At 44.2% G+C, this 27,230-nt stretch overlaps 1 protein-coding gene across 1 annotated transcript in view; it reads left to right on the forward strand.

Moving 5' to 3' along the window:
* Window positions 1-27,230, forward strand: part of LOC124615995 — a 193,057-nt gene that overhangs the window by 140,354 nt on the left and 25,473 nt on the right. Inside the window, exon 5 of the mRNA XM_047144204.1 lies at window positions 12,086-12,248. Within this exon, the coding sequence (XP_047000160.1) occupies window positions 12,086-12,248 (163 nt within the window). The remainder of the gene's footprint in view (window positions 1-12,085; window positions 12,249-27,230) is intronic.

The following is a 27,230-nucleotide window of genomic DNA, read 5'->3' on the forward strand; positions in this document are numbered from 1 at the left end:
GTTGGGTATTTACAACGGACTGTAGGTCTACCAATATTAGATAATATATACCATGTTCCCTGACACATATTCACGTTTTATCGCATTAAAACACACGTATCTTGCTCTTTTGGTTCGTCTTCAAGATTGTTTTTTTCTTTTTGTTACCTTGTTCTCTCTATGAATGAGCTAATAAGTGCCGTGGAATAATGCATTCCGCCGGCCGCGGTGGTCTAGCGGTTCAGGCGCTCAGTCCGGAACCGCGCGACTGCTACGGTCGCAGGTTCGAATCCTGCTTCGGGCATGGGTGTGTGTGATGTCCTTAGGTTAGTTAGGTTTAAGTAGTTCTAAGTTCTAGGGGACTGATGACCAGAGATGTTAAGTCCCATAGTGCTCAGAGCCATTTGAACCATTTTGAATAACGCATTCCATCCATGCGCAGGCCAGCGGTACATCACAGATGGCAAAAAAGGCAGGAAAATAAAGAAAATGGGAGCAAAATGAGCAGCACGAGAAGGGTGGCTGTTATTCCCACCACGTTTCATCGTAACAGAAATGTGCTTAAGTTACTAACGTCTTCAGAACTGTCACAGGCCAAAAACGTGATAGCGATCTGCATTTTTATGGAACACTGGTCGCCAATCTCCATCTCTTTCTCGTGTTGTTCCAGTCTCTTTCTCAAAGGAAAGGCTCTTCTTTTACAATATCCGGAGCGTCTGTTACTCCAAGACCGATGCTGCTCACGGCAATTATAGGAGTGAATGTCTTTCTTTTCGCTAGTAACTAGACTAGAGCTGAAACGTCCTCTTTGGAAAATTAAGAATTACTGTGCTGGTAAACCCCTTACGTTATTTGATTTTCAAACAGCTGAGCAGAACTGAACGTACTCAGACATCTCTTTCTTTACTTATTTTGATCAACATTAAACTGACACACAATATTTTTAGCTCAACGCAATCTGACTTTCAATAATACCTACAAAAGAATGGCCGTGACTAACAATAACCTATACCTCTCATGAATCACTTACCTCACAAAAATCTTCGTTACTCGAACTACTGCAATACAGCGAGCGCCAGTACTGCCAGCTAATTAAAGGATTCTAACTACTGAAGGCACTAACTACTGATAGGCATAGGTAGCAAATGAAAGATTTTGTTAGAGAACAAACAATGTATTTACCTTAATAGTGTTCAAAAGTCATTATATATATATATATCAGTTCATGACATCCAGTCTTACAAATTTCGTTTTTCTGATAGATACACGTCCAGATCGTCCGCTCTCAAAACTCTGACATCTCCCTTCCCACATCCACCACTGCTGGCGGCTCACCTCCAACTGCGCAACGCTACGCGCTGTTCACATCCAACTGCTCAACACTACAATAGCGAATATTCCAACAATGCCAACCAGCCAGAGGCTGCACACAGCATAGCCAGTGATTTTCATACAGAGCGCTACGTGGTGTTACCAACATAAAAACCTAAACAGTCAACTTACAGAGGTGGCGTTTAAGTGTATTTCCGACAGCTGGCAATCAGTTCCGGTTTTGTTGGCGAAAAACGGTTTGGTGTGAGTGGTTAGACATGGCGAATACAGCCAGCATCGACTGGGATTAGCAGTAAGAAGTAGCAGCTACGGTAAATTATGTATTTCGAATGCTGTATTCCACAATGAATTTCCTCTTTGCGGCGGAGTGTGCGCCGATACGAACCTTCCTAGCAGATTAAAACTATGTACGGGAGAGGACTAGAACCTGCGAGCTTTGCCTTTGGAGGGCACGTGCTTAGGACCAAAGTTAGAGTCCCGGTCCGGCTATAATACTATTATTTACATCAGTAGCCAAGGTCGATGATGTAAAATTGTTTATTGGCGTATGTTCTCAGTAGTCGACCAGACTGATGTGTAGTTACATTTTTGGGTAATCTGAGTGTCTGAATATGACAGCTAATTACTGCCGAAACTGGCCACAAAATAAACTATTTCACATCAAGCGATCTTGACTACTAATATTACAAACAATAATTAATGAGGTCCTAGAGTTAATTAACATTCTGTCGAACCTGCCGGCTACGAAATCATGTATATGGTACCCCGCAGCATTTGCCGTTCGCTATCCAGTGACGAGTCTTGTATCAATATTTTGTATGACTCTTATTAATTTTCATGTATTTGTCACGCTTATTCAAATCTAACTTAATTTATAAAGTATTAAACGCACTGTAGAGGCCTTACTACGACTTTCGTTTTAATATTTATTTGTGTCAATATTTTTTAATGTTTGGCCAGTGAGACAAGTCAGCTATAACCGATGGACTATGGCAGCTCGACTGTTTTTTTTTCCAATAGCGAGTTCTTAACGTACTTCACTGCCTAGACGTAGCTCCTCACCCCGTAATAGAAATATCCACTGAACTCACTGACAGTACTATTCGTTTCTTTCTGTAGGAATCATGGTCTCCTTACAATCCCAGTGAACTTACGCATAGTGGAGTGTAGTAGGGTAAACACGGGTCATCTTTGGGGTGTTGGTACGAACGCTGCTGACTGTCAACATTACAACATCAAGAAGGATAGTAAATAACGAGATAGTATTTACGGTGCATAGAAGGAATACCTTATAAAAATTGTACGAGATAAGAGAGTTATTCAAGACGTGAAACTTAGTTAGTACACTAAGCTACCACCTCTGGCAACAACAACAGCTTTGTCGAAAAAAGTTAAGACTTTCCATGTTGTTCATGAATCAAACACTTCCGAAAAAAATTCAACATCCAGCGACAAATTTTCTCAAGTATCTTGAGCCTTTTGTTGCAATTCAGCAACGATTTTAGCAGGCCCTGGAGGACGAGTACGTTCGCGCTCCAGTGTCCCATATGTCTTCAGTTGGAGAGAGATACGGTGATCTTGATGGCCAAGGCAGTTTGCCCATCACATAGAGCACTTTGCGTCGGAGCAGCAGCCGTATCTCGACGTGCACTGTTCTGCTAAAAACATGCATAACACTTGCCACCGTCAGGTAGCTTTCGGAGTATGGATGTAGATGTAGATGATATGGCAGTGGCAACGGAATAACATCAAGCGCATTGTAGCGGACACTGGTTACTTTACTCTACAAGAAAACCGAATGTGACCTAGAGGAGTAACTGATGCTCCCCCTTCTCCCCAAAACACACGCCATGAAGCCTGGGATGGGACCTAAATGTCGTGGAAGAACTCACACCGGAACAGGCGCCTTATCAGATCTACATCATAAGCGTGTACGTTCATCAGTCGCATACAGACTAAACCTACTCTTTTAAATGAAGACGACGGAGCTCCGTCTCACTCTCCACTCCAGTCTTTCACGACAGCAGAGTAGCCTTTCTTAAAAGTGTCGTGTTGTCAGTGGTAGCTGGCCAGAGGCACATGTGATATCAATCTCCTGCTGCTAGCTTCCCAATGGCCCATGGTACAGGTGACGGAACATGTTCCAGAATTTCGTCCCTGGATGATGTTCAGTTGGGCACCACAGTTAGCAAGATGTGTCGGTCTTAACGTGCATCTGCTCTAGGTGGATATTCTAAAGTTGGTCAACAAGTGTGAAAATGTACCGCAGACCACTGTGGAAAGCATCAAGACATCACCAATACATTGTTCCCAGCATGCGCAGCAATCAGTCCATACGTCGACCCAGCTTTCTGCAGACCTACAATGTGGCCCCGTTCAAATGGCTGAAATTGTTCAAAAGGAGTACATAGTTATCGGTAGAGCATGGATTTATCCTAAAATGAATCTTGCAAACACCATCCACCTATTTTCTTCTTAGCGTATCGGTCGCAACCATTTAAATGAAGTGTACTGCCTCAGCAAAGTGTACTACTTTTGAACTTCCTAATGCCATATTCTCCTGCGTCACGATGCCAGAGGAGATGGAATAGGCAGAACAGTGAAGGAAATGGATCATTGTCTGCTCAACATCACACGCAAAGGACACATCTTGTTTGTCGCAGAGGCCCCAGTTAAACATGGCGGTTTGACTTCGGACAAGTCGAGTAAGAGATCACCTTGTTGACTGTGACAGGGTAATTCCTGCGGTAGCTCTCTTTCGGTGGTGTCCTAACACTTTCAGCTATTTACTGCCAGCGTTGAAGCCTCTCCTGGGTCTTTGATTTCAGTGAGGGGAAGATGCTTGAGATGAAGCCTTTCCTGCTACGCAAACGTCGCACAACAGTTTCATACACATGAAGTGGGTGTCTATCATCAGTGCTCCTTTCGGATATCGCTCTCCCTGTCCGACTATATTAGGTGGATCTAATCCGGCCAGAACCTGGACCTTCTAGACTGGGGATGGTGTCAAGCTTCTTGTCATCTGGCGCTAATTTTGGTGAAGAGCAATATCAACCTGCTTCGAGCGGCAGGATTGGTACCACACAGTGGAAACAAATTCTCCCACCGAGTAGCACGGGGTTGGAGACAAATTCCGAAGTACGTTAGGGCCTGTTCCCCAACTTGTGCTTTGGCCTTTTAAAGATATCATTTCGTACTGCGACCTTCCTTCTAACACTGTCACAATGTACCTTGAATGTCAGACCCCTGCGGAGAATAAATCCTATTTATTTAGGGACAGAGCTGTAACTTTCAGTTAGCATATTTGTCACAGACATGAAGAGCGCTGACTACTGTTCTTGATAAGCAGCTTGATCTTCATAAAGCCGCAATTTTCGTTGTGTTGTGCACTTGTGAGAGAATTTTCCTGATGTTTACCATGTAGTAGGCCGCACTCAGGTCAACAAAAGCCAACACCGCTGACAAGACCATTTTCGAAACCGTCCTCGATATACAGGGTAAGATTCAGATTAGGCCTGCGCAGACCGCCCAGGTTGGAAGTTGACTTGCTCTCTAATGAGCTTATCTCCTCTGAGTGGTTCAAATAGCTTGAATGGATGACAGAATAAAGATAATGGCCGAAACTTTTTCGGGTCGTCTGGCAGCTTTCCGGTTTTGGTAGAGAGGCAACATCAGCGTGTACCCAGAGCTACGAAATATTGAACGTTTCCAGACACTTTGTTGAAAATTTGGGTGAGCCAGTCAGTACCTCTTTTGTCAAGGTGTTTTAGCGATTCTAAATGTACATTGTCTACCACAACAGCTATGCCGTCTTTCAAAATTCGGATGGAATTAGTGATCTCTTCTGTTACGATGTGGCGACTGATGCTACCAGTTTCTGATTTTGTATTAGTGTTACCTTATCAATAGCCTTCCGATTCTTTCTGCTACACTTCCCGTTATTCAGAATTTGATGTGCGATTTAATTTGCAGTGACGTTCCTAAATTGAATGTGTTAGTGAGGGTCGTTGGATAAATTCTTTAATGTTGACTACGCCTTCTTGCTGTTGTGAGTAAGTGGACGTCTGTCATCAACTTCCCCCATTGAGTTCTGCAAGTGGAACGTACTCTCTGCATTAGTGTCGTGTTCAACTCCCTCGTTACATCGGAGAAAAGGTCTTTGTCAAAGCTGCTACAGTAATCGGCATGTTGTAACACTAGTATGTAGCTGGTACTGCGGCCCCTTTGGATGCTCTGACATGCAGCTTTGAACTGTAGGTTTGACCTCTGTTTCCCACACCATTTTGGTGAGGACGTCCCACGAGGCCCTTTTACAGACGAATCTACGACTGAAGTATTGTGCCCCATATGTCTTCATGCAGTTCCTGGGGCCACGCTGGCCACTCCTGGTGATTTGAATGCTCATCCTGAACTCGTTGATTGATTAGCGTGACAGTCACGGGACCCCTGCAGACTCTAACAGCAATATCGCGGAATGATAAAACGTTGTCTCGATTGGTCAAAGGCATTTTGTCTTCTTTTTCTTCTTACAAGAAGAATGACACCTTCTTATCACAAACAGACCACCTACATATTCCACCTTTGAATAAGAATCTCTCTGCAAAATCTTTCCTTATATACAAAATGAAGATGGCAACACTGGCTAGTTTGTATAGTTGTACTCAAATTCTAACAGTTTGCGTACACTACACGAAATATCAGTTTTATCTTCGTTGGACGCTATGTTTTACGATGTTGCAATTCTGATGGTCAGGTATATACAAGGCACTTGTCCTAAGAGAGGTCAGGCAAATTTTCTTTGATGTACCAGGAGATATTTACAATTTCGTTTTCGTATTGTGTAGGTGGAGTCAGTCGAAACAAGTAGTGATCATCACGTCTTTCGTGGGAAACCAAGAGTGTACGGAAAGCGTCGATATGGTTCCCGTCCCAAACAAAACGATTTTTAAAGCAGAATTTTACATGTCAGTTCAATAAAATGGTCGCAGGTTGGTATAGTGCGATATTTTTGCTATCGTTATGTGTTAAATGGGACAATAAAACTAAAACAATAAACTGTACTTCAGCAGCGGCAGCACTGCCCTCTCCCATGGTGGTCACCTTTCGCCAAGTATGCATCGCTACTGAGTCGGTTCTGCAGTGTTGTTTATTCTACGTGTTTTACTGTCCCTGTTCATAAATGTCAGTAAAGCAAATGGCACACTAGACTAACCTAGAATCGCGCTATCGAATGGGCACGTAAATTTCCGCTTTCAAAATCATTTTGTTAGTAACAAACAGACGCTGTCCGTCGGCATCTAAGACATGAAGAGCGCGATTGATTTTGATCGATTCCAACTACTCAATGGAATAACTGAATTGCAAATATCTGCTGAAACACCACAGAAAATGCTGCTGACGACTGTTTGGAGAGACATCCTCGAGATATACTAGCTAACATTAGCACTTGGTTCGACAATATATTGTCCAGTAATTACCTGGAAGGCCCGCCCGATTACCAGTGTGGTCTAACGCACGGCTTTCCGGACTTGGAAGGAGCGCCTGGTCCCCGGCACGAATCCGCCCGGCGGTCTTGTGTCGAGATCCGGTCAGCCGGGCAGTCTGTGGATGGTTTTTAGGCGGTTTCCTATCTGCCTCAGCGAATGCGGACTGGTTCCCCTTATTCCGCCTCAGTTACACTATTTCGGCGATTGCTGCGCAAGCAATTTCTCCACGTATGCGTACACCTACAATTAGTCTACCACGCAAACATAGGGGTTACACTCGTCTCATGTGAGACGTTCCTGGGGGGGGGGGGGGGGGGGGGGGGGAAGGGGGAGGTGTCCACCGCGGCCGAACCGCACAATAACCCTGGGTTCGCTGTGGGGCGACGGAGGGGTCAAGTGGACTGCGACGGGGACGGAGCCTCTCCGTCGTTTATAGGCCCCCGGTTAACATACAGTACAATACAATTACATGGCAAATGATTTATATACTCTACGATCCGTCTGTCCGTTATAACAAGCAAAAACAGAGTACCGTGTTGCCTGTCACTGTATGTGGCTGCCCAGTTGAATTTTGCTGCAGCGGTGTACCCCGAATCAGGGGTTCACGGTGTAGACTTAGCATGATGTCACGAGAAATACCAAATGTATCCACGAAATCAGAGATGGAGTGTCCCACTAGTCAAACACCTGTGATATGGCTGCGATTTTACTCGCTGATAATGCGCATTGTACAGATCGTGTGGTCGGTAGCCACGCCAACGACCAATTCAATGCCTGGCAACGTCCTAGTATGGCGACAGTGCCACAATATTCCGTAACTAGCAGAGGTTTATCTGTCACTGATGGCTGAGTTCCAAGAAGTCATACATAAAAGGATTGTTACTTATCCTGATGAGTAAATGCATCTGGTAATAAGTGCTGCGTTAATACCAGTTAAAACATAATTTCTTCTCCAACTCTTTGGTGTGCACACTGGGTTGTCGTAGAATGTCTCTCAGCTATGATTTTAAAATAGTACAAAAAAAAATCGTTTGCATTCGGCAACTGAATCAACGTCGCCACTTACACGTACAGTCCAGCAATCGCAGTTACGTTCTGCTGCAGACTTCATGACTATCTTTTCTTGGAGATGTGTTTAGTGCTGATTTAAGCTTACAGATAAGCAAAATACAATTTAGTATGATGTTTGGACTGATATTTGAATTAGTGTCAACAATGGCATAAATGCGGTTATCCAAAACTCGATACTCTCGTGGACGCACTGTCAACAAACAGACTGCTAACTCGAACCTGCTAATGTCTTTTCAAACAAGTTGTATTTGAACAACTTGAGAATTCGTTTTCTGATATTATATATTATATTGTATTAGCAATTATTGAGCCTAAGACCGATTCAACTAGTGCACGCGATCACAAATGTCAAAGACGAATTGATATGGCCCAGTGCATGGGAATGAGCATCCTGGAAACGGAAAAGTTTGTTGACTGTTGACTTGCTACTGTCGTGAGCGTCTATGGAAAGTGGTTGAGGGAAACCACTAGTCGGCAACAATATGCTGAACGTGAAAATCTCACCATATAACGGGAACGTAGGAGGCTTGTCCGCTCTGCAAAACAAAGCCGAACTGCAGCGGATCGGAGGACAGAGAAAATACTGGTACAGGCAGATATGTTTGGAACACACGGTTCAGCGTACATGAGTCCCGACGCCGAAATCCCTTACATATTCCCATGCTCACCCAATAATACCATCAGTTACAATGGCGTAAGGCACGTGGTGATGAAGACTGGGCCCGGATCAATGGAGGAATGTCACCTGGTGGGCGTATCACGTTTCTTCTGATACTAGTTAGTTTATACCCTTACCCAGGCTTATAGCTGCTTCAAACCTGCACTACACAACGGAAGCCGATCGATGAGGGTAACATTTTGCTGTGGGAGTCATTAACCTAGGTTTCCATGGAACTTGGGTAGTAATCTAAGGCTCTACTAATGCTGTCGACTACGCGAACATTACTGCAGACCACGTACGTGGCTACATGACCTTTTTCAACAAGATATCTATACGGTTCATAAGGTCAGAGTAGTGGCACAGGAGTTTTAGGTGCATATTGAAGAATACTTTGAACCTTGCTCACGAACGAAAGGAACTATGCCAGATGGAAGACGTCTGGAACGCTATCAGACACCAGAAACTCGTCCGCAGACCACCGGCCCGTAAATTACACAAATGGCGCTGTATTACGATCCAAAAGTGAGTCAAAACATTATTAAGCAGGGTCTACACCTACATCTATCTACATGGATACTCTGAAAATCACATTTAAGTGCCCTGCAGAGGGTTCATCAAACCACCTTCACAATTCTCTATTATTCCAATGTCGTACAGCGTGCGAAAAGAACGAACACCTATATATTTCCGTGAGAGCTCTGATTTCCCTTGTTTTATCATGGATCATAGTAACCTTGGCTCGTGCAATCAGCAGTTCTCTTTGAGTGTAATACAAGGGCTCAACTTTTCACAAACCCGCCATAAACAAGAGTTTTCTTGCCCCATTGTTTCTGTAGCCTGTAGAATTCTACGTAATTAGTTCTGGTATCGTACACTTCTTTCATACGACAAGTATCTCGTCATTGCAAGCACAAGAAGCAAATGTTACTGATCAGAAAGGAGATCTGGTTACTATCAAGGAACCTCTTGAGTGCGAAATCGCTAAATACGACTGATCTTTATGGCACTCGACGCCCCACATTTGTCTACCATGCAACCACAATATGGGCTGACAATGGCAACAGATGGCGGGACCGGCGGTATCCAATAGTGAGCACAGCACGATTCTGGTCGACGATTAACTCGCAACAGTGCTGTAATGCTAATATTGTTGATACAAAGCAGAGCAATGGCAACAACAAACGAAGCGAAAGTGGCATCATATGCGCAACAACAATTGCCGAAGTTAAAATTTGATCAGAAAGTAACCCAAGGTATTTCTCGGATTCAGTAATAAGTACAGGTGAAAGATTAGCGTTTGTACAAACATTGAGTAGAGTGTGTGGCGCCACACAACGCTCGACTGTGCAGACAACGTACATGAGGAGTACTATGACGATAAGTGCTTAACAATTGAAAGTGATACTGAAACCGGTGTCGAGCCATGTAGTTGATCGTCCTTGTCGGACAGTGCTCTACAAACCCCATCTCCATTGAAATATAGCAAAGGATAAACATTGTCCAAGGTGCAGGTACTAAACATAACTACGTACATGGAAGATCATTCGCAGTATAGTAAGAAGCAATTATGAACAGATTTCTTGTAAGTCCGCAGCAATATGAGCGTGTAGTGCATAAGAGAAACTAGCAGGATTCAAGGGAGGACAAGGCGCACTTCTTGCAAGAAATGGTGTTTGTGCGTTTCAAGGATGCTCGATGCAACTTACAGGGTGTTCTTGATAGTGATCTACTACATTATGCGCATAAAACTGCAGGAGACCTGGGTTTCAACGATTTCAAGGGAGGCAGTGGATGGTTGCATAGCTTCTAACAGTGCTATAGAGTTGGAAGACTTAAGGTAACGATATTTCAAATGAAGCGTCAACTAGACAATGCAAAGCAAACTGCGGAATAGGCCATAAAATTTGTAGATGATATAAGCAAACTTATCTTAACGTTCAGTAAGGGAGTTGCTTTCAACTCCTACCAATCAGTATTTGAAGAGGAATTGCATATGAAAGGAACCCCGTATATTAGTTGTACATCAATGACTTATTGCATGCATTATTGTAAATTATGCCGATTGTTAATCAGGATGGTTCAAATGACTCTGAGCACTATGGGACGTAACATCTAAGGTTATCAGTGCCCTAGAACTTAGAACTACTTAAACCTTACTAACCGAAGGAAACCACACACATCCATGCCCGAGTCAGGATTAGAACCTGCAACCGTAGTAGTCGCGCGGTTCCGGTCTGAAGCGCCTAGAACCGCTCGGCCACCGTGACCGGCAGGATGGTAAATTAGCTGGAAAGTTATCAATTGTGCTGCGAGAAGTTTGAGGTGCTCTGTCCCCTATGGTTCTTTCTTGTGTGTGTTATTTGCTAGGACAGTAATTAATATTTACGTCACAGCGAGCAAGAGTGGGAAAACGGGTGTAAGGGAAACAACTCTGGTATAAACGCTGCTTTTGGCCAATATCTGGATAATTAACTTTCTTTTGTTTGATTCCTAAACTGCGTATAAAAACCATGTTCTTTTAGAACTAACTGCCTCTCCTGAAAAGTCTGTGACATTGAAATTCATATCAGCTGGAACCAACACAGAGATTCAGCCTCCCGATGTTTGTTTTTTTCCTTGGTTATAAAACGTGTTATTGCACTATCTGCAGCTACGCGTTAAAGGCTGCCGGCTTCACGATAAGCCCCACGACTGACTGTTTCGCAATCGGTTGCATGTTACCACATTCCATCATTTCTTATCATCCCGTTAGATCAACATGTTTCTTTAAGTGTGGATAATTACACGGTCTGTAACACCTAAGGAGTTCGCCTTCGATCCTGATGGTGCAAACTTTGGTCATCATTGTGGCACGCCATTTTTCATTCGGTGACCATGGTGCCTGTTAATGGTGTGCTTTGAACATTTCTTGAATGTTGACAGTGCCCATTTTGCGAAGTGTAGTTCACACATCAAGGGTTGGTTTCTGCACCTCCTGGACACTCGTTTCCTATCGCCCTACTGATGCAAATGCCGAGTCATTAGCGGCCAATACTTTTGCTGTCATAACTGATAGCAAAATACTTTAAGATAAACCTTAGTAAAGATTGAACTTAAGTCCTTGAAAATAGATGTAGTGGGCTGAAATGTGTATTTTTCAGGTCCCAATGGGAACTGGTCAGATGGGCTGCAAGGGCTTTTAAGTGAGCAGGATGATTTAGAGGTACGGCAACGCCACCTCTTTGAGTCCTGCTGAAAAGTAACTGATACAGTACAGGTGAAAGCATGGAGTGCCATCCGCTGATCTAGCTTTTCATAAAGGCATGTACCAGCGTTGAGCTAACGCTTGGTGTCATGTTTGTCTGTGTCTTACAGATCCCACCGTAAGTGCAGCAGGTAACATTGGCCACTTTGTGTGCTTCAACACTGCGAGCCCTCTGGTCCATGTATCTCAGTACTTAAGGATCCCATTGGGAGTGTGGGAAGGTGGTGAGATCGGTCTCGTTGTGAGGTACAACATAGCAAGCACTGTCGTCCAGCTGGCGCGGTCTGAAACGTGCGTGTCTGTGTTTTGCAGCGCCCGAGGTTAGCGTGACGGACGAGAAGGGCCACCTGGTGAGCGAGCGCTACTACAAGGCGGGCAGCGCCGTCGAGCTGACGTGCGTCGCGACGCGCCTGCAGGGCCCGCACGAGGCAGTCGTCTGGCGGCACGGCGACGCCACGCTCACCACCGGCGTCAGGTTGGTGCGGCTGCAGGATTGCTGCTTTCTTACATCGCTTTTACTGTAATCACTGTGTATAAATCCACCATCCGAGTATAGAAGGTACATGACACGTCGACTATACGTCATAGGTGTAAAAAGTTTTCGATGGCGTCGAGAAACAGTCATGCAGTAGTCATAGGTGTAAAAAATTGGTGTGAAACATTTTAGGCTTCCTTGTGATACTACACTGAAGGGCCAAAGAAACTGGCACACCTGTCTAATACCAAGTACGGCCCCGGCGAGTACGCAGAATTGCCACAACTCGACGTGGCGTGGACTCGACTAATGTCTGAAGTAGTGCTGGAGGGAACTGACACCATGAATCTTTCAGGGCTATCCATAAATCCGTAAGAGTACCAGGGGACAGAGATCTCTTCTGAACAGCACGCTGCAAGGCATGCCTGATGTGCTCAATAATGGTCGTGTCTGGAGAGTTTGGTGGCCAGCGCAAGTGTTTAAACTCAGAAGAGTGTTTCTTGAGCCACTCTGTAGCAATTCTGGACGTGTGGACCATCGGATTGCCCAGCTGTATTGGCCCAAGTCCGTCGGAATGCATAATGGACATCAATGGATGCAGGTGACCAGACATGGTGCTTACGTAAGTGTCACCTATCAGAGTCTTATCTAGACGGATCAGGGGTCGAATACCACTGCAACAGCACACGCCCCACACCATTACGGAGCCTCCACTATCTTGAACAGTCCCCTGCTGACATGTAGGGCCCACGGATTCATACCCGTACACGTCCATCCGCTCGATACAATTTGAAACGAGACTCGTCCGACCAGGCAAAATGTTTCCAGTCATCACCACTCTAGTGTTGGTGTTGGCGGCGCAGGCCAGGGGTAAAGCTTTGTGTCGTGAAGTCATGAAGGGTACAAGAGTGGGTCTTCGGCTCGGAAAACCCATATCGTTTATGTTTAGGCCGGCCGGAGTGGCCGAGCGGTTCTAGGCGCTACAGCCTGGAGCCGCGCGACCGCTACGGTCGCAGGTTCGAATCCCGCCTCGGGCATGGATGTGTGTATTGTCCGTAGGTTAGTTAGGTTTAAGTAGTTCTAAGTTCTAGGGGACTGATGACCTCAGTAGTTAAGACCCATAGTGCTCAGAGCCATTTTGATGATGTTTAGTTGAATGGTTCGCACGCCGACACTTGTTGATGGCCCACCATTGAAATATGCAGCAATTTACCGAAGGGTAGCACTTCTGTCACGCTGCACGATTCTCTTCAGTTGTCGTTGGTAACATTCTTGCAGGATCTTTTTCCGGCCGCAGGTATGTCCGAGTTTCAATGTTTCGCCGGATTTCTGATATTCACGGTACATTCGTGAAATGGTCCTACGGTAAAATCCCCACTTCATCGCTATCTTGGGAATACTGTGTCCCATCGCTCTTGCGCCGAACATAGCACCACGTTCAAACTCACTTAAATTTTGATAGCCTGCCATTGCAGCAGCAGTAACCGATCTGACAACTGCGCCAAACACTTGTTATATAGGCGTTGCCGACCGCAGCGGCGTCTTATGCCTGTTTCCATATCTATTTGATTATGTATGGCTATACCAGATTCTTTGGCGCTTCGGTGTATAATACTTCACAGTGAGGTGGTTTGCGGATACGATAATAACACCGGTTTATACAACAGAATACAAATTTCAGTGGAAACCATCATCATATACCCCAGACTATTTGTTTAAAACAATTAACTAACAGTATTGTCCACTTTCGAGGTAGTGAGTAAATGGATTTGGTAACGTCCTTCTAGTTGTAGCGTCCTGTGGTGGTTGACCTTTACAGTGGTAGTGCTGAATTAAAACTGTAGGTTGTTGTCAGGAAGATGACCGATGGTTTCTCAGACAGTCACCAATAGCAGTCACACATTTTGTGGGAAAATAAGCTGCAGCGCGCGAAGTGACGCTCTGTGACGGCAACGCCCTCCTAATGCAGCAGTTGGCCCACGGCCTGCTGTGACGCCAGCAGCTCAGCAGGAACAGTGACATGAGTTGTGTGTGGCAGCGAGTGTGCCATCGGAGCCCAGCTTTCCAACTGAGGGCGGGATGCTCCGGAGGACACGGAACGCCGCCATGGGCGTTGTGGAGAAAGACAGCCCTCCGCAGGAGACCGCCCACACGTGCGACCGGTCGCGTATGGTAACAGTATGCCTGCACAGGCAGAGGTGGTCGAGCGGCTGCACCACACTACTCTGAAACCGCTGTCCTGTGCAGAAGATTGGTAGCAGCTGGAAGTAGGCCTGCCGGTGACACACTGGCTGGAAGTCCCTAAGTCTACAGCATCAGACTTGAGCCAGCGGCAGGGCCGCCCTTAATGGAGGCCACCTCTCCTGTTAGCTTCTTGTAGAACCACATCGCTTGTGAACTTCCATAGATTTCTTCTCACAGATGGTGGGTGCAAGACTGTGACCTCTTTGATTAAATTCAGGTTTGTTTATATAAATAAACTTGACTTGGTGCGTACATGTTTTACCACTCCATAGTGTCTGGTCACACAAACTACAAGCCCATAACTATTCTATGAAGTAAGTGGGCCATCTAGACCGCGGTTTCTTTGCCTTTCTGCTCCATGGACATTATTTACGCTCCTGGTCCCTCCGCTTCGTGACGACATGAGTAAATAACTTTGCCGCTTCGGCTGTCATGCTCATCCATGTTATTGACCTGCTTCTCTGGATTTTTGCTTTAACCTACAGAGGTGACTTATTTTTACCCAGACCCACTAAGTAATTTAGCCGGCCGGGGTGGCCGTGCGGTTCTAAAAATGGTTCAAATGGCTCTGAGCACTATGGGACTTAACATCTCTGGTCATTAGTCCCCTAGAACTTAGAACTACTTAAACCTAACTAACCTAAGGACATCACACACATCCATGCCCGAGGCAGGATTCGAACCTGCGACCGGGGCGGTCACGCGGTTCCAGACCAAAGCGCCTAGACCGCACGGCCACACCGGCCGGCGTGCGGTTCTAGGCGCTACAGTCTGGAACCACGCGACCGCAGCGGTCGCAGGTTCGAATCCTGCCTCGGGCAAGGATGTGTGTGATGCCCTTAGGTTGGTTAGGTTTAAGTAGTTCCAAGTTCTAGGGGAATGATGATCTCAGCAGTTAAGTCCCACAGTGCTCAGAGCCATTTGAACCAAGGAATGTATTTGTGGTGCAATGTAGTAAGCAAGTGTGTATGCGTGCTGCTCTTTCTGAGGCATCTGTTGGCCAAAAATCCACTTATAAATGTTCGTATCATGTACATTTTGGTCTTTACTTGCTAGGTGGATGTGTCCAGATCCATTTGTGCGCTTGAAACCGAGCCAAAGATAGAAAAGAACCAACAGTTGTAAATAAAGTACATTCATTAAACAACAGTGTACCTAAAATCAGCTAAAACGTGATGTGGACGAATATTCCCGAAAAATTTGGTAGAAACTATTCTACTGAGATTGTAATGAGCGAGAGGATGAAAACGTGATGTGGACGAATATTCCCGAAAAATTTGGTAGAAACTATTCTACTGAGATTGTAATGAGCGCGAGGATGAGGATACTTACAAGTGTGCGAAATGGTGTCGCCTGCACCGACCGTGTGCCACATACCATTAATATATAGCTTTTGTAGAAACAATTACGTGGTTAGCGACCGAGGAGCCTTGTTTCCTGCGTGTAACTTTGCTAAGCCGCCGTGAGAGGTCTGGAGGTGGAAACAATGCGCTTTATTGAAATTTTACTTGTAACAGGCAGCTAGTAGTATTGATGATTTCTGCAGTGATTACGTTGCTGAACTACACGTCATCGTCTGCAATTTCACGTGTGCATGTTGGCATATTACCGACCTGGAAATAGACCTCATTTCTTAACCAAAGCATCATTATAGTTAAATTTGATGAGAATTTTTCGTGATTAACTATTTTGCTAAGTTTCATTGCGGTACCTTGGGTTAAAAACCGATATTTTCATTCTGTACTTTGACTTTGACGAGCTGCACCTGTAATTTAAACTGACAGTTTATGTAGCTGTAACCAAGCGCTTTTTGTTCATTTCATGAGTTATACTTACTGGAGTCGAGTTATTACGGGCAATCGGTCTACAATGGAGATTGGTGGCATGAGACTCATGCTACTCGTAATAGACCTGTACCAAAAAAGACTAACAGAGGATATTAATGTGTAATCGAAAGGTCACACGAATGGTCATAGGTGTCTTTAGCCCGTGTTGGAGTGTCGCGAAAGTGCTGAAGAAACTAAACTGGCAGATCTTTGAAGATAGACGCGAACTATTTCAAGAATGCCTATAAAATTTCGAGAACCCACTTCAGTTGATGACTCTATGAATATGCTACTATCGCCTATGTATCATTCCCTCAAGGATCGCGCGCGCATGACTAGATTAATTGTGTGGGGTCCACTTGTACGTGGAGACCGATTTTGTAATATATTTCATGAAAAATGAGATGCAATGGTTATCACATGTAGAACAGATTGTAACTTTGACACCACTGAACCAAAGAAGTAGCCTGAGGGGCAGAATCGATTATAAGTAGTGGCGCGCGGAGCGCCGTAGCAGTTGCCGTTGCACTCTGTTAAAGGTACGATGTAAGACTTTAAGCTAGTGGCTGGCTGTGAGAATTTAGCTATTGGCCTATGGACGCAGCATAATACAGTTTTGTAAGGTACTGAAATTTTGTATATTTAGTTTTAAGTAGGCAGCAAAGCAACGTGACTTTTGCTAATTTTACAGTACTGACCCATGAATGTAAGAACCAAGTATTTGCCATGAGATTTAATGTATGGGTTGATTTGGTATGCCCGATTTGTAATGTTTTGTAATCCTGATGGAGACAAGTTAAATTTTGGAATCTATTTCTTCAAACGATGTCAGACCTTTTGTCAAGTAACAATCCCAGTATTGTTAACTACCTCAATAACTGAGAATTGTAGAACAGTTGAGAAGTAAACTGATTTTGAAGTTCATGTAAAATTTTTGAAATGAAGAATTCGGTCTCAGCATATCCTGTTATCAGTACCTCATCCTCTACCAAGTCGTGTGACGTTATTTGTATGAAGTTATTTTAAGGCCAGCATTGCACGTCGCAGGCCAAGATTGAATATTTTGTATGCCTACTGTGGGAAGAACAGAATGCCAAGAATACATCCTTTGCGACTCAAGAACTAAGAGAAACATATTTCATTGTTTATTTACAGAGGGAATTTTATCAGTTTATTGCACAGGGCCATTGAACTCGGTGCTCACGAGACTGAGAAAATTTCAGAGGGATTGATTCTATTATACGCCTTACATTCTGGTTTTCGAGCTTAAATTGTTTAATTTTTCTATGGATTACAGTAAAACTGATTAAGCACACCATTTCCTCAACAACACGTCAAATTGTAAATTTGGATAACACAAAGCTATTTTTAATGAACGTTTCATAGTTACAGCTCGAGCAGAGCCGTTTAAACAGTCCTTCCTGTCGTGCTCCATATTTGACTGGAAAAGGAAGGCGTAACAAGTGACACAACGGGGAGAAACTTCTGCCATACACCACGTTAGTTTGCAGAGTGTATATGCAGATGCAGATAATCTGACGGAGGTGTTATAGGAGCATAATTATGTGTGCCATGTGCAAGTAGATGTAGCAATGGCGAAAGTAATGGCAATTCAGGCGTAAGTTACCGAAATGTGTGTTAAACGGAAAGATCGTTATGCTTCATCGTACGTGCATTGTATGGCGCCTTCGTACACTCACAATGTCGGTTTAAGTCATTAGGGTATGTGCTCGCATCGGCAATGTAGAATTCTGCACTGTTGTAAATTGACTTCCTTAGGAAGTACAAAATGTATGAGCAATTCACCTTTGGATTTTGGAAACATGGCATTATAAAATAATAAATTAGGAAACAGGTACAACTAAAGTAACTGAGTGAAATAGTTCTTACTTAGAAAAATGAGCGAAAGCACACTTGGTGGATACAAATGAACATTTAAAACTGTGACTGAGATACACACATGGCAAAATAAAATATTTATATGCATAGATGATGAACACTAGTGAATACTGTAGACTGTACATGTGTCCATATGTTGGTGATGTGTAAGTAATATGGATTAAAAATGTAAAAAATGTAAGTACGTACTTCTTTCAGTGTTCATTTCTCCCTTCCATGTTTGTCTGTCACTCTTTCATTCTTTTAAGTAGTTGGAGGTTCAGTACTGACTGCGTATCAAAATTCAAGTGTTACAGTATGAAATATTATTCCTTTGTAGTAACTAACCATAAATCAACCAGAAAGAAAGAAAAACAAGACCTTATAAATCTTTCGGAAAAACGAGAGGACAGCAAACTACAATATTAATCGTCAAAAATGTCAAAGATATCTGAATTAATAATGAATGTGGAACCTGTGCGTGACGAATTCCTGATGGCTTTCGACGCCGAATTACCATTTCTTTGAGTTGTCTTAGGTGGATCCAGCAACTCAGAGTCTGTCATTGCACATTAGTAATCTCATAATTCCAATATCTTCCCACACCTCAGTCTGGTAGTACTGGAAGACGATGACCCCTACCGAAGAGAGAGCAAAATTGCGGAGGGGTGTGAACATCAAAGATAAATCGTGCGCTTCGTCAGACACTAAAGTGAGTTCTGTCCATCGAGCTATTTGTACAATTGTTTTTGAACACAGCATTGAAAAAACAATCACCGGTAGTAGCCCTAAGAGGCTCATGGCAGACCAAAGCAATAAATTAGTACACAAAAAATTCGAAGTTTTGGGGCATTGTTGGAACAGTTGGTGTTCATAACACTAATGAACTACGCGTCCAAAAAAAAGTGAAGTAAGCTGTCCAACCCTGAAACCAAAATAAAACTTACAACCATGAATTATGTAGAACATAAGGAAAAATTATTATATTATACCTTAAGGAAAACAAAGGAGTTCAAATTTTTAGAGAACATTAGTTAAAGATAAAGATTTACTGTGAGGTGACAAAAGTCCTGGGACACCTAATATCGTGTCGGATGTCATCTTGCCCGGCATAGTGCAGCAACTCGACGTGACACGGACGCGAAAAGCCATTAGAAGTGCCCTGCAGAAATAGTGAGTCATGTGACCACTATATTTTTTCTCATCAGTCTACTGACTGGTTTGACGTATTCCAATCTCTGTCTTCCTCTACAGTTTTTGCCCTCTACAGCTCCCTCTAGTACCATAGAAGTCATTCCCTCATGTCTTAGCAGATGTCCCATCATCCTGTCCCTTCTCCTTATCAGTGTTTTCCACATATTCCTTTCCTCTCCGATTCTCCGTAGAACCTCCTCATTCCTTACCTTATCAGTCCACCTAATTTTCAATATTCGTCTATAGCACCACATCTCAAATGCTTCGATTCTCTTCTGTTCCGGTTTTCCCACAGTCCATGTTTCACTACCATACAATGCTGTGCTCCAGACGTACATCCTCAGAAATTTCTTCCTTAAATTAAGGCCGGTATTTGATATTAGTAGACTTCTCTTGGCCAGAAATGCCTTCTTGCCATAGCGAGTCTGCTTTTGATGTCCTCCTTGCTCCGTCCGTCATTGGTTATTTTACTGCCTAGGTAGCAGAATTCCTTAACTTCATTGACTTCGTGACCATCAATCCTGATGTTAAGTTTCTCGCTGTTCCCATTTCTACTACTTCTCATTACCTTCGTCTTTCTCCGATTTACTCTCAAACCATACTGTGTACTCATTAGACTGTTCATTTCGTTCAGCAGATCATTTAATTCTTCTTCACTTTCACTCAGGATAGCAATGTCATCAGCGAATCGTATCATTGATATCCTTTCACCTTGTATATTTATTCCACTCCTGAACCTTTCTTTTATTTCCATCATTGCTTCCTCGATGTACAGATTGAAGAGTGAAGAGTAGGGGCGAAAGGCTACAGCCTTGTCTTACACCCTTCTTAATACGAGCACTTCGTTCTTGATCGTCCACTCTTATTATTCCCTCTTAGTTGTTGTACATATTGTATATGACCCGTCTCTCCCTATAGCTTACCCCTTCCTTTTTTCAGAATCGCGAACAGCTTGCACCATATTCTATTGTCGAACGCTTTTTCCAGGTCGTCAAATCCTACGAAGGTGTCTTGATTTTTCTTTAGCCTTGCTTCCATTATTAGCCGTAGCGTCAGAATTGCCTCTCTCGTCCCTTTACTTTTTCTAAAGCCAAACTGATCGTCACCTAGCACATTCTCAATTTTGTTTTCCATTCTTCTGTATATTATTCTTGTAAGCAGCTTCGATGCATGAGCTGTTAAGCTAATTGTGCGATAATTCTCGCACTTGTCAGCTCTTGCCGTCTTCGGAATTGTGTGGATGATGCTTTTCCGAAAGTCAGATGGTATATCACCAGACTCATATATTCCACACACCAACATGAATAGTCGTTTCGTTGCCACTTCCCCCAATGATTTTAGAAATTCTGATGGAATGTTATCCATCCCTTCTGCCTTATTTGACCGTAAGTCCTCCAAAGCTCTTTTAAATTCCGATTCTACTACTGGATCCCCTATCTCTTCTAAATCGACTCCTGTTTCTTCTTCTATGACATCAGACAAATCTACACCCTCATAGAGGCTTTCAACGTATTCTTTCCACCTATCTGCTCTCTCCTCTGCATTTAACAGTGGAATTCCCGTTGCACTCTTAATGTTACCACCGTTGCTTTTAATGTCACCAAAGGTTGTTTTGACTTTCCTGTATGCTGAGTCTGTCCTTCCGACAATCATATCTTTTTCGATGTCTTCACATTTTTCCTGCAGCCATTTCGTCTTAGCTTCCCTGCACTTCCTATTTATTTCATTCCTCAGCGACTTGTATTTCTGTATTCCTGATTTTCCAGGAACATGTTTGTACTTCCTCCTTTCATCAATCAACTGAAGTACTTCTTCTTTTACCCATGGTTTCTTTGCAGCTACCTTCTTTGTACCTATGTTTTCCTTCCCAACTTCTGTGATGGCCCTTTTTAGAGATGTCCATTCCTCTTCAACTTTACTGCCTACTGCGCTATTCCTTATTGCTGTATCTATAGCGTTAGAGAACTTCAAACGTATCTCTTCATTCCTTAGTACTTCAGTATCCCACTTCTTTGCGTATTGATTCTTCCTGACTAATGGCTTGAACTTCAGCCTACTCTTCATCACTACTATATTGTCATCTGAGTCTATATCTGCTCCTGGGTACGCCTTACAATCCAGTATCTGATTTCGGAATCTCTGTCTCACCATGATGTAATCTAATTGAAATCTTCCCGTATCTCCCGGCCTTTTCCTAGTATACCTCCTCCTCTTGTGATTCTTGAACAGGGTATTCGCTATTACTAGCTGAAACTTGTTACAGAACTCAGTTAGTCTTTCTCCTCTTTCATTCCTTGTACCAAGCCCACATTCATCTGTAACCTTTTCATCTACTCCTTCCCCTACAACTGCATTCCAGTCGCCCATGACTATTAGATTTTCGTTTCCCTTTACATACTGCACTACCCTTTCAGTATCCTCATACATTTTCTCTATCTGTTCATCTTCAGATTGCGACGTCGGCATGTATACCTGAACTATCGTTGTCGGTGTTAGTCTGCTGTCGATTCTGATTAGAACAACGCGGTCATTGAACTGTTCACAGTAACACACCCTCTGCCCTACCTTCCTATTCATAACGAATTCTACACCTGTTATACCATTTTCTGCTGCTGTTGATATTACCCGATACTCATCTGACCGGAAATCCTTGTCTTCCTTCCACTTTACTTAACTGACCCCTACTATATCTAGATTGAGCCTTTGCATTTCCCTTTTCAGATTTTCTAGTTTCCCTACCACGTTCAAGCTTCTGACATACTACGCCCCGACTCGTAGAACGTCATCCTTTCGTTGATTATTCAATCTTTTTCTCATGGTAACCTCCCCCTTGGCAGTCCCCTCCCGGAGATCCGAATGGGGGACTATTCCGGAATCTTTTGCCAATCGAGAGATCATCATGACACTTCTTCAATTACAGGCCACATGTCCTGTGGATACACGTTACGTGTCTTTAATGCAGTGGTTTCCATTGCCTTCATCATCCTCATGTCGATCATTGCTGATTCTTCCGCCTTTAGGGGCAATTTCCCACCCCTAGGACAAGAGAGTGCCCTGAACCTCTATCCGCTCCTCCGCCTTCTTTGACAAGGCCGTTGGCAGAATGAGACTGACTTCTTATGCCGGAAGTCTTCGGCCGCCAATGCTGATTATTTATCTAAATTTAGGCAGTGGCGGGGATCGAACCCGGGACCGAAGACGTTTTTATTTTGAATCAAAGACGCTACCCCTAGACCACGGGTACTTAGCCTTACATAACTGCGAAAGTATTGCTGGTGCAGGACTTTGTGTAGAAAACTGACCTCTCGGTTGTTTCCCATATACGTTAACGGGATTGCCACATGGGGTAGCCGAGCGGTCTAGGGCGCCTTGTCACGGTCCGTGAGGCTTCCTCCGTCGGAGGTTCGAGTCCTCCCTCGGGCATGGGTGTGTGAGTTGTCCATAGCGTAAGATAGATTAATAGTGTGTAGGTTTAGGGACCGATGACCTATGTAGTTTGGTCCCATAAGAAAAAACTCCTCTCGAACAGGCTATGAAGGCCCAACGGTACTGACCGGCAGCCATGTCATCCTCAGCTAATAGGCCTTACTGGATGCAGATATGGAGGGGCATGTGGTCAGCATACCGCTCTCCCGGCCGTATGTCAGTTTCCTAAAACGGAGCTGGTACTTCTCAATCAAATAGCTCCTCAGTTTGCCTCACAAAGGCTGAATGAACCTCGCTTGCCAACAGCGCTGGGCAAACCGGATGGTCACCCATTCAAGTGCTAGCCCAGCCCGACAGCGCTTAACTTCTGTGATCAGGCGGGAGCTGGTGTGACACGGCGACAAGGCCGTTGGCCGGTCCCATAAGACCTTACCACAAAAGTCCAAATTGTTAACGGGATTCTAATGACGATCTGGTTGGCCAAATCATTCGCGCAATGTGTCGAGAATGTTCTTCAATCCAGTCGCGAACAATTGTGGGCTGGTTACATGGCGCCTTCCCATCCACATAAATTCCATAGTTTTTTTTTTCAACATGAAGTCCATGAATGACAGCAAATGGTTTCCAAGTTGCCGACGATAACCATTTTCAGTGAATGATACGTCCTGTAAGATCAGAGGACCCAATTGATTCCATGTAAACAAACCCCACACCACTGTGAAGCCACCACAAACTTGCACGGTGCCTTGTTGACAACTTGGGTCCATGGCTTTGTGTGGTCTGCCCCCCAATGGTAAACTACTATCACGTCTTACCACGTGAATTCGGGACTCATCTGAGCACATCAATGTTTTCCAATCGCCTCGGGTCTAACCGATATGACCACAAGCCCAGAAGAGGCGCTGAAGGCAATGTCGTGCTTTTAGGAAAGCCACTCGCGTCTGTCGTCTTCTGCCATAGCCCATTAACGTCAAAGTTCGCGGCCCTGTCCTCACGGGTACATTTTTGTCACATTGATTTCTGCGGTTAATTCGCGCAGTGTCTCTTGTCTGTTAGCACTGACAACTCTAGTCAAACGCCGCTACTCCTGGTCGCTAAGTGATGGCCGCTGCCCACTATGTTCTCTTTGGTGGGAGGTAAAGCCTGAAGTTTGGTATTCTCGGTACAAGCTTGACACTATCTATTTTGGAATATTGATTCCCCCAACGATTTCTGAAATGGAATGTCACATGCGACTAGCTTCCACTACCATTCGATGTTCAAAGTCAGATAATTCCTGCTCTGCAGCCACAATCCTGTCGGAAACCGTTTAACATGAATTAATGAAGTGCCCTTTTATATCTTGTGTATCCGATAATACAGCCACCTGAATAAATGCATATCGCTATCCCATGACTTCTGTCACCTAAATGTATACCATTGCACTATCATGTTGAAAGTAATCCCTCTAGAATTAATATTATTAGTGGAGGAATTGTCAGAACATAAAATTATATAAAATGAAAAGAAATTTAAAGTTCAATAGAAAAGGCATTGTCCATGCCAGGATCATTTTATGGAAGCAATATGGGAGTACACTTCAGGAATGGGAAAAGAAATTCTGAGACATGGCATGAAAATTCTTAACAGTTAAAGTACTGCCAATTCAAAGAGTACACCCATGCCAACAATATAATACAAAATATTGTCATGCCAGAATCAATAATAAAACCGTAAACTTTTCGTATGGCGTAAAAGTATAAGAAAAGTGGTCAAGAGTCAGTCACTTAGTCTCGAAGAGAATACTTAATTAAACTACACACATAAAATAAACTTTTGCATCATCCCTGTTCTCATAACTCCTATGACTGTTCAGAGATGTCACTAAACCCGCCAAAAGATGTAAACAACCATCCATGAGCAGCAGTACCTATTAGACGGAGGGGTTCCGACAGCCGATGAGTATCAGTCACTACACCAGGAAAGAGGTACATGGCTCGTATTGTCTGTAGTTCAACCATGCCTAGACAGTCAATACCGCGGTTCGATCGCGTTCGAACTGTTACTTTGCGCCAGGAAGGGCTCTCAACAAGGGAAGTGTCTAGGCATGTCGGAGTGAACCAAAGGGATTTTGTCGGACATGGAGGAGATACAGAGAGACAGGAACTGTCGATGACATGCCTCACTCAGGCCGCTCAAGGGCTACTACTGCAGCGGATGACCGCTACCTACGGATGATGGCTCGGTGGAACCCTAACAGCAACGCCACTCTATTGAATAATGTATTTCGTTCAGCCACAGGACGTCATTCTACGACTCAAACCGTGCGCAATATGCTGCATGATGTTCAACAACACTCCCGATGTCCATGCCGAGGTCCATCTTTGCAAGCACGACACCGTAGGGCGGTACAGATGGGCCCAACAACATGCTGAATGGACCACTCAGGATTGGCATCACGTTGTTTTCACCGATGAGTGTTGCATATGCCTTGAACCAGACAATCGTCGGAGACGTGTTTGGAGGCACCCGGTCAGGCTGATCGCCTTAGACACACTGTCCAGCGAGTGCAGCAAGGTGGAGGCTTCCTGCTGTTTTGGGGAGCATTATGTGGGGGCCAATGTACGCCGCTATTGGTCATGGAAGGCGCCGTAACGGCTGTATGATACGTCAATTCCATCCTCCGACCGATGGTGCAACCACATCGGCAGCATATTGGCGAGGCATTCGTCTTCATAGATGACAATTCGCGCCCCCATCGTGCACATCTTGTGACTGGATAACGACATCGCTCGACTAGAGTGGCTAGCATGTTCCGCAGACATGAACCCTATCGAACATGCCTGGGATAGATTGAAAAGGGCTGTTTATTTACGACGTGACCCTCTGTGGGATCTACGCCGAATCGCCGTTGAGAAGTGGGACAATCTGGACAAATGGTGCCTTGATAAAGTTGTGGACAGTATGCCACGACGAATACAGGCATGCATCGATGCAAGAGGATGTACAACGAGGTATTACAGGTCCCGGTGTGTACAGTAGTCTGGTCCACCACCTCTGAGGGTGTCGCTGCATGGTGGCACAAAGCGCAATGTGTGGTCTTCAGGAGCAATAAAAAGAGCGAAAATGATGTTTATGTTGATCTCTATTCCAATTTCCTGTACAGGTTCCGGAATTCTCGGAACCGATGTGATGCAAAACTTCTTTTTATGTATGTATAAAGAACCCTACTGATCCACACTTAATCATCACATGAATAAGGATAAAATATTGTGAGGTATTCGGAGCTTGTCACTATCAAGGCTCACGGAAAATGTTTGCTAGAATCAAAGATATACCGTAATAGGCGAAGAAAACTCTGTAAATTCTCATCAGGAGCAAAGTATTTGATGGAAGTAGACCGTAACCTGTGATGAAATTGGAGCAGATGAAAATCGAATCAGAAAGATGACGAAAATTAAATTAAATTACGATGTAACAAAGAAAATACTTCTCCACATATTAGTCTGGTGTAGGAACAGGCAAGTCACTGATTAGAGGAAGGGAACAGATGACGGACGACAGGCACGTGTTAAGAGATCACGTACGAACTTCATGTTACTAATAGGAATCGTGTAGGTCCTAAATCGAAGGGAAACTGATAAATGAGGAAGATATTTGCGAACTCATTACATAAAGCACTTTTTTACTCGTTTTTACAGGACTAGATATGCAGCATGGATGCTGGGTTCATTCCTCAAGGAAGAGAGATGTGGACATGCTTGTTATGCCTGGACGACGTGACGAAATTTTTCGCGCTAGTCACGTGCTCGACTCAAGTCCCAAGTAGTAATTATAGCCCTCAGGTCGAAAAATTATTCAGTCCTTAGCTTCCGTCTGCTTCAGTGTTACGAAATTCTGATTTGTCTTCTTACATGTACGATTTCTGCTGTAGCTCTAGTTGAAAGTCATTATATTAAATGTATCGGGTCGAGGTTTTGTGACACTAGATATTGAGTGTCAATGACAGACGGGAGCGAAGGTCATTTTTTGGCGAGGGATGGCTGGAGGGAAAGCGACATTTTGTGGGCGGTGGAATGGGTTCTTTTCTTGGCTCAGTGGGTGAGGTGTGAGTGAAACAATGGTGGTTCCACTATAACGCATTTATTGACACATAAGGCCCTTTGAGAAAAACATTGTGTTTTAACTCGCTCAGTTCCTCGCTGCAGCGGTACGGCGCGGAGTCGTGGCGTGCAGACTCCAGTGGCAGTTGATGCGGCGACGGCTCGTGCTGCAGCAGAGATCCAGGCAGGGTGTCCTTCCATTCAATACTGTAATCGTCACCCGCTGCAGTGGTGGCGTGGTCTTCTTCTTGTGAATTCGCTCATTGCGTTATTAACAAGCGACTACGGCGTTGAGCTGATTGCTCTATCCCGGAATCTAAGCAGCGACCTTC

This window comes from Schistocerca americana, chromosome 5 (assembly GCF_021461395.2).
Source record: "Schistocerca americana isolate TAMUIC-IGC-003095 chromosome 5, iqSchAmer2.1, whole genome shotgun sequence".
Lineage (NCBI taxonomy): Eukaryota > Metazoa > Arthropoda > Insecta > Orthoptera > Acrididae > Schistocerca > Schistocerca americana.